The 15,197-nt window shown below is 37.4% G+C and overlaps 1 protein-coding gene across 28 annotated transcripts in view; it reads right to left on the bottom strand.

Moving 5' to 3' along the window:
* LOC139755367 (uncharacterized) overlaps positions 1 to 15,197 on the bottom strand; it is an 876,210-nt gene that overhangs the window by 149,463 nt on the left and 711,550 nt on the right. For 16 of the 28 annotated variants that reach the window (XM_071673571.1, XM_071673553.1, XM_071673567.1 and 13 more), the window contains 5 exons: positions 10,180 to 10,310; positions 9,191 to 9,320; positions 4,133 to 4,220; positions 3,501 to 3,617; positions 1,944 to 2,024 (listed from right to left, as the gene is read on the bottom strand). In XM_071673571.1, the coding sequence (XP_071529672.1) occupies positions 1,944 to 2,024; positions 3,501 to 3,617; positions 4,133 to 4,220; positions 9,191 to 9,320; positions 10,180 to 10,310 (547 nt within the window). The remainder of the gene's footprint in view (positions 1 to 1,943; positions 2,025 to 3,500; positions 3,618 to 4,132; positions 4,221 to 9,190; positions 9,321 to 10,179; positions 10,311 to 15,197) is intronic. The other 12 variants (XM_071673562.1, XM_071673578.1, XM_071673579.1 and 9 more) reach the window with 6 other exon arrangements.

Here is a 15,197-nt window from a genome sequence, read left to right as displayed (position 1 = left end):
GAGATAGAACATCCAGAATTCTTTCCTCAAACATACAACCTATCTCTCCTTTCTTCTCTTCTTGGTTACATCCAAATACATGGTGACACCCCAGCCTGAGCCTGAGATCTTTGCTTTTATTACCTTCTCGTGTTCCAACTATTAGAAACTGAAATACATAAGAGGGAGAGTTTCCAGTCCCCAGCTCTTGCCTTACAGTCGCTTTCTGCAACACACAGGAAATATGTGGGAAGTATTCTTTCTTCCCTATTCCTCTCTCTCTCTCTCTCTCTCCTCTACATATATATATATATATATATATGTATATATATATATATACATATATATATATATATATATATATATATATATATATATATATATATATATATATTGAAAAGGATCACAATTTAGTGCATGATCAAGTATATTCCTATGAATCCATGGGGGATTTTTTATATATATATATATATATATATATATATATATATATATATATATATATATATATATATATATTTTTCTTTTCTTTCAAACTATTTCGCCATTTCCCGCATTAGCGAGGTAGCGTTAAGAACAGAGGACTGGGCCTTTGAGGGAATACCCTCACCTGGCCCAATTCTCTGTTCCTTCTTTTGGAAGCAAAATATATAAGCACTAGAAAATGCAACAATTACATAAAATAATTCAAATACAGGCAAGGAAGAGCCATGCATATCAATTCATAATCTGTTGAAAGTACACTACCTGATAGGATGTAGCTAATGACTGGTTAAAATCAAAAAGACATACAACAGAGGAAGCAGATCTATATGAAAGCTGTGACAGTCATATGATTTACAAATAAAACAGTATACCATGACATTTTTTCATACTATGCTATTTCCCATGAGGAGAGGCAGTGCCAGGAACAGACAGACAGGCCTCTTTCACTTTCATTCACTCCTGAAGCCACCTTGCTCCTCCCAATCTAATATTCCGTGCATGACACGAAACTTTCAATCATCACTGCCATACAACTTATTAGGTATACTCACCAAACTATTCCTCTACTTCACACATTCACTTTAGTCCCCTTTGCCTTAAATATGTGGGTACTACACGGGCATTCTGCCATTCTCAAGCATCTAATCTTTGGCCATATATGCACTGAAAATCCTGACTTATCAATAACATCATAACACCCTTTCTTGATAAATTTCACTAGCAATCCCATCCACTGTAAACATACTCTATTTTAAACAAGGCTTCCACCATCTCTTCTTTTTTCACCAAACCATTAGCAGTGACTTTCTCATTCCACATACCTCCAACTAAAGCACCCCACAATTGACACCATGTCACTTAAAAACTTCCATAATCCTTCAAAATACTCACTCCACATTATCTCTTCTGTGCCTATTACCACTTCTCCATCTGATCCCATCACTGATGCATATGTAAGATATGTTATCCACATTACTTGGTTTTCTAATATTTTAGTTTAGTTTTGTTTGGGCATTTCAAGTTGGGGGCATTTCATGATAAGGTTAAATTAAATCCAAGCTTCAATGCTTAATGAATCATTTCTTTTTTGATGAAAAGGCTGCTCTGTCAGTCAGATCCATTGCAAAATTAAGGGGATTTGATAAAATTCCAAGGATTCCTGTAAATTTCTGGAAATTTGGCTATCATGAAATTAAAGTGGTATTTGTGCCATTGTATAGCCATCAAAATAGTAACTTGCCAATAGTATTATGCAAGGTATACAGTTCCTGATGATCATGACCACTGATTAACATTACTATTCATATATTCAAGATATATGGATGGATTCTTATGGAAAGTAATGTCAATGTTCAGTATCTTATATGCATCAACATCTTTACAGGTAAAATATTTTCTGTATTTACAAAATTCCCCATCTAACACTCAAATGAAAGTCACAATGCCTTCAATGAGAAAAGAGGGCACTAGGGTCATACCTACAGAGGACCTACAGTCCTTGGTGAGGGGAGGTCTTGCGGCGGAAGAGGCTCGGTACGATCTTCGTCTGCTGGGGCCATCTGAAACACGGGCGGTACATGCAAGGCAGAGGTTTCTCTACCAGGCGGTGCAAGAGGTAGGGCAATGGATACACAAAGGAAAGATTACCTCATACAGGTTGTTTTAGCATTCCAGTTACCATGGGATAAAATAAACTTTGTTTAATATTCACTATACTGACTTCAAACAGCAACTACCTTGAACTGGTGATTCCTACATCCTCCAGTAATTAATAAAGTATACTCTTCTCTCATATTATCATGTATGTTTTATGGGAATTAACTGAAACTTCTTTTGATATATACTGATAAAATCTTCACAAACTATAGCAACAATTATAATAATAGTGATTTTAATAAATAACTAGTACTACCAGACTAATAATAATAATGAAAACCTGTATTATGGAATCTTTGTTTGAAAATAGGGATGTAGGATACAGGACATTCAGGCACTATGAAACAGCTTTGGATGGAATCCTAAAGCAACACACTAGTTCAGCATCAATTCAGATAAACTCTCATGTTTTTCTGTAACACAAGTGTTTTCTTAAATGCAGAACATAATCATCAACTATCAAACATATTTATGCAACAATATATCAATAAAACTTAAAGGCTGATGGGTTATACTTATCCATGGGTGCTAGGTACAGAAAACTGGCTTTGACGAAAACACATCTCAGACCTGCACTTATCAAAGCCAGAAAAAGTTTTTGTTTCTTTTTCAAAAAACTGTATCATGAAAGGTAAAACAACTATGTACTTTATTAAAACTAAACTTTTATTCTAATTTAAATAATCTGTAATCATCTAAAAGGCATAGTTAATTTAGATTCCAACACTTGGAAAAAGAGCAGATTAATTCTGTAGTCTTTTCATATTAATACTGTAGTCTTTTCTTAAGATTTTCTATTATCAAACCACAAAAATTTTAAAGTTTAGATTTCACTCTGACTGCCTATGCACTGCCTGGAAGAGGTATGCAACATTCATAACATGCTATAAGCTGACACAAGGCAAAAACTGTGAGCTGACACGCTGCTTGGCGCTCTCTCTGCTTGGCTCATATACCGATAAGCTCAACACTACCCCACACTGCAAGATTCAATTAGCATTTAGTACACCTGAAACAAATATAATGTAAATACACTCCAACCATCCATAGTAAGCTTCAAAACAGCCTTAATGCAATAATTAAACATTCTAATTTTATGGAAGCAGAGAATGCCACATATTACAGCAGGGCTGTAAAATTTACATCTACTTTTTTGCTTATCATTAACACAAGTGCTACATTCCATATTTACTAATTTACTTACCTTAAAACCGATGGCATATATTACGCAAGATACTGTGAAATGCGTTGTCTCCCATAATATTCATACTTTGAATGACGATGCAAATACTATCAACATAAAAGATAAAAGTTAAGCAATAAAATTATAATGCCTGGATTCTCAATGGCTGAATATATTCATTGAAACTTGACACTACCTTTCATTGGGCTTGTGATAGGTGGAGTCCTTCGTGATGAACGGCGGGAGGACAAATCATCGGGGATGAATGGTTCAAGCTTGTCACGTGATGGCGAAGTGATCAAAAGACCCTCCTCTGAGACCACAACACAGAAAACGGTCAACTAACACGAGGCAAGAATAACAGAAAACAAGTTTTGGGTCCATGAGCTAGAAATATGTGGGATCTGCAAATCTTAACTAAATTCGTAAGAATGATTTATGAATAAATGATTCTTCGTAACAGAATTTCACAATTTAAGGTCGGAACTCCACAATTTTGCACTTCCACACACTTCTACCAACATGAAGATGGTGAAAAGAACCTTTTAGGACGTACCATGCACTCCATGCTACAACTACAAGACTAGCCCACTTCAAGGAACATACACCTAGTTCTTATTGACAATTCTGAAGTCTACATATCTCTGCTTCCATGTTTATTAGTATCAGTTGAAAAAAAATCAGTAATAGAAGAGGTTAAGAGACCATAACACAGACCTATCAAACTCAAAAACAATGTCTGATAACACTGATAACACAAGTAGAGGAGGAAAAACCATGGTAATGAATACTGCAAATCTTGAGTTTTTTCAACCCACTGAATCCCACCTGTAGTCCCCGTGGTGCGTTCATAGTGATGACGGGGTGTGGACTCCTTGGAAGTCTTCCCATCTGTCTTGTCTGAAGGTTTTTGTGACTGGAAAGAATTCATGAGTGTTAAATCAAGAAAAATTTTATCTGAATCTTGAAATATTACAAGAATAGCCAAATGCAGTACCCTGTATGCAAAAGATTAATCAATGAAAGTCTTATTCAACCTTCTGTAATGACTTTTTAATTCTAGTTTTTCTTGGATGGAAAGATGCCAAGCAAGCAGAGTCAGCTTATCTTAAAACCTCTGATATGACAGTGATAAGCTATATAAAGTATATAGCTATATATATATATAGAATCAAAGACAAACATGAATCCATCGTGAATCCTCTCATCACCTTCAAAGGACAATCGTCTCCTCTCAACAGCACTCCAGTTATTCTGGGTATAACAAGACACACATGATTTTCACTTCTAATACCACAAATATAAACAAAAATGCAACACACAACATAAATTCTCTAAGAGCATATACTGGAATCAGATTTGGACAAGAAAAAGAATCCCTCAGTATTCTCAAAAACAATTCATCCACTCTACCATAAACTAAGCTTCATCTGCCTTGTCATCTGCCATCAAAAGCAATTTTAACAATGCAGCAAACCACTCAAATATAGCACTCACAACAATTACTGGCTACTTGGCAATTACATATACTCAACAGTTTAGATGTAGAAACTTCTCCAATGAACAGTAGCTCCGTTTATACAAGGGATTGATTCATCCTTGTGTGGAATACTGCTCTCACATTTGGGTGGTTCTAACTTGACATAATTGAGTTAAAAGAGATCTAATTTATAAACTGTCCCAAGCTAACTTCCAAACTTGACCCCTTAACCTACATCACAATTTTTGTTCAATTTCACCTCTTCTGTAGGTATTGCTTTGGTTTATGATCCCAAGAGCTGGCTGCTCGTTGGCCCCCACCACTAGCTAGACCATGCAACACTCAGAAAACTGCTGCATCACACGATCATTGTGTGGCCATTGACAACTCAAGGGTGGGCTGTTTTGAAACCTGCTTCTTTCCCGACACATTGAAGCTTCGGAACTCTACCTTCTCATATTCTTCCCCAATAACTATGACCTAGCACATTTCAAATGACAGGTCTTTCACTTCACTTCCTCCTAAATTTGTAAATAGTTTCCCTTGTCTTTTCTTTTTCTGTTTCATAATTCTCCATATATTTCAATTAAGGTCTGGCCTTGATGTGGATTTCTGTCTGTGACTGAAGCCTTCAACATAAAAAAAAATAACCTACACAATAAAAAAAAGATCCTACCAATACAATCAAACCTCAATATACTGGATGCTTAATTCTTTGCAAAAGCACTCAACCCTTCCCATCAGAACAACTCCATAACTAATTCCCAGTCTTCAAATAAGAAATAAAATGTTTATCCCTGTTGCACACTTCAACAACCTGCACTTACAAATCCCCCATCTTCATCAAACTCAACAATGGCGAAACATTACGAAATGACTGGACAAGCATGAAACAAACTCCCTTCCAAAACAGATTTACAAATCATCCTATCAGACATACAACAATCACATACTGCACTCCCCAACCATCTAAGACTTAAATTTCTCATCTACAATCTGGACAAAATCAACCTTGACAACATAACAAATTAAAATGTCCTGCACTCAGCACACCAAACATGCAAGCAACATCACCAAATTCCTTGAACTGTGGTCCATGCTGGTGGATGTTGCTGGCTTTCTGAGTGCTATGGGAGAACCACTTCTGGGGCAGGTAGATAAAGATAAAGGTGTATGTATGTGTGTTACTGACTGGATAGTCAGGGTTTTCATCCCATGTTTGGATTATAGTGAGATGCCTGAAGACTGGTGGAATGACTGTATAGTGCCACTCCATAAAGGCATAGGGAACAAAATGAAAGTTCAAATTATGGTGGTATAAGTTTGTTAAGTACACCTAGTAAGAAGTATGGAAGAATGGTGATGGAGAGGGTGGTGGCAAAGACTGGAGAGGAACAAAGTGTCTCCAGGAGGGATAGAGCAAGTGTGGATCAGATGTGTATTTCAAAAAATGTGTGCAAGAAATACTGAGAGAAACAGAAGGACCTGTATTATGTCTATATCATATCATACTTGATCATCGTTTTCTGTGTCAGCGAGGTAGCACCAGGAAACAGACAAAGAATGACCCATCCACTCGTATACACAAATGCCCATACACGCACATATAAATATATTGGAAAGGATCACAACTTTGAACGTGATCAAGATATTCCTATGAGTCCACGGGGAAAATGAAGCACAAAAAGTTCCCAAGTGCACTTTCATGCAATAATCACATCATCAGGGGAGACACAAGAGATAAATATAACATAAATATAACAGTCAGTTGATATACATCGAAGAGATGAAGCTAGGATGCCATTTGGTAAACATGTGATTGTGTGCAAGAAATACTGTGTGCAATCACAATCACATGTTTACCAAATGGTGTCCTAGCTTTGTCTCTTCGATGTATATCAACTGACTGTTATATTTCTCTCTTGTGTCTCCCCTGATGATGTGATTATTACACGAAAGTGCACTTGGGAACTTTTCGTGTTTCATTTTCCCCATGGACTCATAGGAATATACATATATATACATATCAACATATACACATATACATACACAGATACATACATATATACACATATACATATTCATACTTGCTTGCCTTCATCCATTCCTGACACCACCCCACCTCATAGGAAACAGTGTCACCACCCCCTGTGTGTACAAGGAAAACAGACAAAAAGCTATATTCATTCACACTCAGTCACATCCAGGCCCTACACACCTTTCCATGGTTTACCCCAGACACTTCACATGTCCTGATTCAGTCCAGTGATAAAAATAGGAACATTAGTGAAGAAGGTAAAAGGGGTAGTGGTAATAGGTAATGAGTGATGAAGTGAGGAGGAGATGGAATGAGTTTTTGAAGGACTGTTGAATTTGTTTGATGAGAGGGTGGCAGATGATGGGTGTTTGAGATGGGGTGGGATGTGAGGTGAGAGAGTCAGGGAAAGTGGTTTGGTGAAGAGAGAAGAGGTGAAAAAGCCTTAAGATGAAACGCAGCAAGGCAGCTGGAATAGATGGTATTGCAGTTATATCTATTAAGAAAATGGGTGACTACTGCAGTTAAATTTAAGAAAATGGGTGACTGTGTTGTTGATTAGATGGTAAAGACTTTCAACATATAGATCATGGTGAGGTACCTAAGGACTGGCAGAATGCATGTATAAGACCACTATATAAAGACAAGGGGATAAAGGTGAGTATTCAAACTACTTAGGTATAAGTTGGCTGAGTGTACCTGGTGAGGTGAATGGGAGGGTATCGACTTAAAAGATGACGGCATGTACAGAGTATCTGATTAGGGAGAAGCATTTTGGTTTCAGAAGTAGTGGAGGATGTATGGATCAGATGTTTGCTTTACAGGATAAGTGAGAAATACTTAAGAGAAACATATGGATTTGTGAGTGGCATTTATGGAACTGTAGAAAGCATATGACAGGGTTGATAGATATGCCTTGTGAAAGGTCTTAAGGACATACAGGATGGGACCTGCCATCCAAGCAATACTAGTCTACCAGAACAACAAGCTGCTTCTTAAACCTGTAAAAGAGATACCTTTCCATTTTTATTCTTCACTTTAACTCTCACTTCTCCTTGCTTCCACTCTCTTAAACTGTGCATTATTCACAAATGATTTTGTTTGCAAACATTCTTTTATGCGAAGTAATCAATAAAATAAACTTTTATTCATATCCTGTCTATTCAACTGTATTTCCAAAAACATGAAACAGTTAAATATCAATATAAAAAAAAGGTTTGCGGCAGGGGTGTGTGATGTCTCCATGGTTGTTTAATTTGTTTATGGATGGGGTTGTTAGGGAGGTAAATGCAAGAGTCCTGGAAAGAAGGGCAAGTATGAAGTCTGTTGGGGATGAGAGAGCTTGGGAAGTGAGTCAGTTGTTGTTCGCTGATGATACAGCGCTGGTGGCTGATTCATGTGAGAAACTGCAGAAGCTGGTGACTGAGTTTGGTAAAGTGTGCGGAAGAAGAAAGTTAAGAGTAAATGTGAATAAGAGCAAGGTTATTAGGTACAGTAGGGTTGAGGGTCAAGTCAATTGGGAGGTGAGTTTGAATGGAGAAAAACTGGAGGAAGTGAAGTGTTTTAGATATCTGGGAGTGGATCTGTCAGCGGATGGTACCATGGAAGCGGAAGTGGATCATAGGGTGGGGGAGGGGGCGAAAATTTTGGGAGCCTTGAAAAATGTTTGGAAGTCGAGAACATTATCTCGGAAAGCAAAAATGGGTATGTTTGAAGGAATAGTGGTTCCAACAATGTTGTATGGTTGCGAGGCGTGGGCTATGGATAGAGTTGTGCGCAGGAGGATGGACGTGCTGGAAATGAGATGTTTGAGGAAAATGTGTGGTGTGAGGTGGTTTGATCGAGTAAGTAACGTAAGGGTAAGAGAGATGTGTGGAAATAAAAAGAACGTGGTTGAGAGAGCAGAAGAGGGTGTTTTGAAATGGTTTGGGCACATGGAGAGAATGAGTGAGGAAAGATTGACCAAGAGGATATATGTGTCGGAGGTGGAGGGAACGAGGAGAAGAGGGAGACCAAATTGGAGGTGGAAAGATGGAGTGAAAAAGATTTTGTGTGATCGGGGCCTGAACATGCAGGAGGGTGAAAGGAGGGCAAGGAATAGAGTGAATTGGAGCGATGTGGTATACAGGGGTTGACGTGCTGTTAGTGGATTGAGTCGGGGCATGTGAAGCGTCTGGGGTAAACCATGGAAAGCTGTGTAGGTATGTATATTTGCGTGTGTGGACGTGTGTATGTACATGTGTATAGGGGGGGGGGTGTTGGGCCATTTCTTTCGTCTGTTTCCTTGCGCTACCTCGCAAACGCGGGAGACAGCGACAAAGTATAAAAAAAAAAAAAAAAAAAAAAAAAAAAAAAAAAAAGTTTTACTCACATGCACAGCAGCAGGCTTAGGTTTGGGCGGTGCAGTGCTAGGCCGTTCACGTGAAGTTTTACTCACATGCTTAATGGGGGATGACCTTCGAGAGTTTTCAATCTCCTTCTCTGCCTTGCTGATCGGCCTGCTAGAGAGAAGCAGTGCATATAGTACAAGTGACTGATAACATCACATACTTAGTTCAAGCTGATAACTGACATACATCAGTCCTACTGTAATCTCCATAAAGCCACAGAGAATTCAAATAATGGAGAAAGAAATTCTGCAGGAATTCTTAAGAGCAATATTCCTAATTTCTGTTTATTATGTCAATTCAGTACCTCAAGGCAGAAATACAGTAAACATGGAAAAGTTATAATTTAGAGAAATGACATATGAAGTTGTTGCCCCCCCCCCCCAAAAAAAAAAAAAACATTTGCCTGTAGTTTGCAATCAATGTGTTTCTTGTTTTATTCACACACTAGACCAAGTGCAGGCTGCTAAACAGTCTAATTTCAAATTTTTATCCTCAATATCAAATCAGTCTCTTGATTCTCGGTTTACTGACTTCCACTTTCTCACTAGTACATCTAGCTAAGGCAACAGACATTCCTCTCACACACTCTTAATTACTCAAGAACAAAACTAACATAATATGAAGAAATTTTCAGTAGTTTTATAATAATGCTAGGGTTGATACTTAATAATGAAGATATGATATACAACTGAAATCCTTGGAAAGATTCTGAATATAATAATCTGTTTATCAAAATAGGAAGCTTATGCTAGTATGCAATGGAATAAAAATATTCCCTCTCAAGATATAAAGCAACATAAAGTCAATCATAAATTTGAGAAAATTTCCATAAGCTTTCTTAGCATTATCATCAAATATTCATTTCATATCACTTTCAATATCAACATTAAAAAGTTTATCAATAAGACAAAAACACTTTTAACTGAAAGTAATCATGAAATATACTGCTTTGTCATTTACGACAACTAACCTGGGTGAAGCCGATGCAAGAGAGAGAGCCTGAAGGGATGATCGACGAGATACCTGCTCCCATAACTCTGCCTGCTTGCTGTAGATTTCTGCTAAGCTTTCAGTAGCTGTCTCTACACCCCAGCCACGATACTGTGGGTAAACAGAGAATAAAGTCATTCTAGCAGTAATATGGACATTCTGGAGTCATATGTTTGCACCATAATGGGGATTTAAGCATACTAATTACATTATTATGAATCCTAAAAAAGAATCTAAAACAAGATAGAAAATGAATGCAAGTGAACTAAAGATTAAACTTTTCAGTAAATATTTTCAACAGTGAAGTTACAAAGTTTATGGGTTTATCACTTGTTGAAGCAGGGGATAGCGATGCTGTTTTCCTGTGGGGCGGGGTAGCAACAGGAATGGATGAAGGCAAGCAAGTATGAATATGTACATATGTATGTATGTATATGTCTGCATATGTGTATGCATATGATGATATGTATGTGTTTGTATAAGTGCATATGTGGGTGTTTATATATACACATATATATATATATATATATATATATATATATATATAATCTTTTTTTTTAATACTATTTGCCATTTCCCACATTAGCGAGGTAGCATTAAGAACAGAGGACTAAGCCTTTGAGGGAATATCCTCACTTGGCCCCTTTCTCTGTTCCTTCTTTTGGTAAATTAAAAACGAGAGGGGAAGATTTCTAGCCTCCCGCTCCCTCCCCTTTTAGTCGCCTTCTACGACACGCAGGGAATACGTGGGAAGTATTCTTTCTCCCCTATCCTCAGGGATAGGGGAGAAATCCTCCCCTCATTTTTTTTTTTTAATTTTCCAAAAGAAGGAACGGAGAAGGGGGCCAGGTGAGGATATTCCCTCAAAGGCCCAGTCCTCTGTTCTTAGCGCTACCTCGCTAACGCGGGAAATGGCGAATAGTTTGAAAGAAAGAAAGATATATATATATATATATATATATATATATATATATATATATATATATATATATGTGTGTGTGTGTGTGTGTGTGTGTGTGTGTGTGTGTGTAACACCTCCAGCTTCTATAACAACTGTGACAAAGCAAATCCATCACTTTCATTTCCTTTCCAGCAAGTTCATACCACTTATTGATTCTCTGGCCCAAGCTATAGTACCAGCATCCTACACTTAAGGAAAAATAGTAATTTCAATATGTTTGAGTAATCTCATGTAAAAACTGTGTAAACAAAATTGAGAATGCATAAACAAGCACAAGCACAAAAATATGCTCATACATCTGTACACAAATGCATGAACAAAGACACAAACTAACATATACATACCCACACACATACATAAAACATATCTATCATCTTGCAAGAGACAAAATGCAGAAATCAACTTGTGAAAAGGACTTAGGGGTTGAAAAAGGACCTACCCTACTCCAAAATAATCACATTAAGAAAATTATTTAGGAGGCATAATTCACTGGTAAACATCATAACTGCCTTCAAGTATACTAACAAAGACATGTTAATCAAGTATTTACAGATTTCATAAGACCCAAACCCAGTCTGGTCTACCCACTTGAGGACACACTTTGATCTGCTGGAGAAGATCCAGCAGATCCAAGATTGTATCTGAAATAAGGGAACTGAGCTAAAGGGAAAGGTTAGAGAACAATGAATCTTCCACATCAAAACATATCCAAAAGAGGGGAGATAAAACTACAACTTACAAGTTTCTCAACAGATGTAATGAAGTCTATACTGACCAGTTCTTCAAAATTAGAGAGAAAAGGCTGATGAGAAAACATGGCAAGAAAACTTAAGAAATGTGGAGAAATACTTTTACAGTAACAAAGTTGTGGATGCATGGAATAAATTCACCAAGGAAACTACAAATGCAAACAGTATAGTTAAATATCAAACTACTGAATGATCTTAAAAAGTTCATGAGGTGAGAACCCAAAAATGTACAGCTTCCTTCCTGTATTCAAACCACTAGGTAATCCCAAACAGCCAAGTCAAACCAAGCTTAGATAAACCTGTGGAGCCACAAAATGTTTATGACTTATTACAGAGGATTGTGTTCACATCAGACTATGGTATAGTGCACGTGCAAGGGGAAGAAATACTTACAGTGATTAGGAACTGTGCATTTTGATCAGTGAAGACCAGAGAAAAAAAATATTCAGCAATATTAACTGAATGATGGTTGAAACTTATTAATATGTGATATCCTGCTAAGCAATCGGAGAGGGGAAATTCCACAAAGCAATCAGTGTTCTTATGAACTATCTATCATAAAAAGCAAATCTTCCTACAGAAAAATCAGAGACATCAGAAAAATGTGTACTAAATACTGTAAATGTAGAGTGAAACTTTCTTTTCTAACTATGCAACTCATCAACACTAGTATACTGATTGGGATAATCTCTCTCTGCAACAATCATTTTTTCATAATAACCATAGTAAAAGAAAATAAATGTGTTGTTAAGGGCTTTCTGGATCAGAGGAACAGTGAAGCATCAAGAGTAAGCTCTGTAACTGTACAGCAAATATAGCAACTTTAAAGGAACACAAACATCACCAACATCAGGAGATTATACTATACAGTAGGATATGCCACAAGATATTTACTGCTACAAAGAAACTATATGGCCAAATTGGTGGGTTTATAAAAGGGATGCTGCAAGCTGAAGGAAAAATGAGAAACTAGGGATGACAAAATGAAAACACTGATGGGTATAATTCAAAAACAGGTATAAATGATATGTGAATTATATGATAAACACAGAAACTAAGGAAACACCTAAAAACACCATAAGTTTGTTATGCTTAAAAGCAAACACAACAGAAAATTCCAAGGTAAGAAAGGGAAGGATCAGGTGGGATCATTTAAGTGGCCTAGAATGAGCCATGTGGAAAGACTACTGCAGATAAGCATGAAGAACTGCAATGTAAGAAATCACAAAAAATCATACAAGAATTCAGAAATGATCAACACTCATCTCCATTGCTTTCTTTACTGTCAGACAGCTTTTCAAACAACTGTATATAGACGGCATTTAAACTTTCATCACTTAGTTCATTCTAACCATCTACAACCCTTACAATAAGACAGAACTTCTTAACATCCTTTCTAACATGCTTCATTCCTTGCTTCCTGTTATGATACCTGGTTAATTTTTCATTATATCCCACAAAGGACAGTTAACTGCTGACAATGGCCGACTGATCTAAAAATTTGAAGGTTGCAATCAAAGTCACATCTCTTTATTCTTTCCTCCAATTTGGAAAAATGTGTAACCTTTAGCCCCTCATTGTAGCTCGGCTCTCTTATTTCAGGTATCAGCTTAACTGCCATCCTCTAGACCAACAGTGTCTCATATATAAATAGAGAGCCAATGGAATATTTTGATAGGGCTGCAAGAACTGTAAAAATTAATTTATCTATTATACTTTGTCGCTGTCTCCTGTGTTAGTGAGGTAGTGCAAGGAACGATGAAAGAATGGCCTAACCCACCAACAAACACATGTAATACATAAATGCCCACACATGCACATATACATACTTATACATTTTAATGTATACATACATATACATATACAGACTTATACATATATGCACATGTACATATTCATACTTGCTACCTTCATCCATTCCTGTCGCCACCCCGCCAAACATGAAATGGCACAACCCCTCCCCACACATGTACATATTCATACTTGCTGCCTTCATCCATTCCTGTCACCACCCCGCCACACATGATATGGCACCACCCCTCCCCACACATGCATGCTAGGTAGTGCTACAAAAAGACAAAAAAGGCCACATTCATTCAAACTCAGTCTCTAGCTATCGTGTATAATGCACTGAAACCATAGCTCCCTTTCCACATCCAGGCCCCACAAAACTTTCTATGGTTTACCCCAAATGCTTTACATGCCCTGGTTCAATCCATTGACGGCACGTCGACCCCAGTATACCACATTGTTCCAATTCACTCTATTCCTTGCATGCCTTTCACCCTCCTGTATGTTCAGGCCCCGATCGCTCAAAGTATTTTTCACTCTGTCCTTCCACCTCCAATTTGGTCTCCCACTTCTCCTCGATCCCTCCACTTCTGACACATATATCCTCTTGTCAATCTTTCCTCACTCATTCTCTCCATGTAACCAAACCATTTTAATGCACTCTCTTCTGCTCTCTTTATATTACCACACATCTCTTTTACCCTTTCATTACTTACTTGATCAAACCACCTCACACCACATTTTGTCCTCAAACATATCATTTCCAACACATCCACCCTCCTCCGCACAACCCTACCTATAGCCCATGCCTCACAACAATATAACATTGTTGGAACCACTATTCCTTCAAACATACCCATATTTGCTCTCTAAGATAACGTTCTCGACTTCCACACATTCTTCAATGCTTCCAGAACCTTCGCCCCCTCCCCTACCTTACGACTCACTTCTGCTTCTATATATCTATATATCTAAAACACTTAACTTCCTCCAATTTTTCTCCATACAAACTTACCTCCCAACTGACTTGTCCCTCAACCCTACTGAACCTAATAACCTTGCTCTTATTCACATTTACTCTCAGCTTTCTTCTTTCACACACTTTATCAAACTCAGTCACCAGCTTCTGCAGTCTCTCACCTGAATCAGCCACCAGCACTGTATCATCAGTGAACGACAACTGACTCACTTCCCAAGCCCTCTCATCCACAGCAGACTGCATACTTGCCCCTCTCCAAAACTCTTGCATTCACCTCCCTAACAACCTCACATAAACAAATTAAACTGTAAAAACATATACATATATATAAAATGATATCTCTCTATGTGATATCTACTCTCTATATAGCTCTAGATCTGTAACCAGGATTACATTAACTCTCCACACTTTATGTACCATTTTTGATAATAACAAGTATTCTTCCTCAAACTTGAAATCTGTATTTACAATCTCTCTTACCAAATTATTTTTCAATTTTTTCTCCTCAATCTTCCAAG

The sequence above is a fragment of the Panulirus ornatus genome, chromosome 19 (assembly GCF_036320965.1).
Source record: "Panulirus ornatus isolate Po-2019 chromosome 19, ASM3632096v1, whole genome shotgun sequence".
Lineage (NCBI taxonomy): Eukaryota > Metazoa > Arthropoda > Malacostraca > Decapoda > Palinuridae > Panulirus > Panulirus ornatus.
This window is presented reverse-complemented; position numbering and strand designations above follow the sequence as displayed.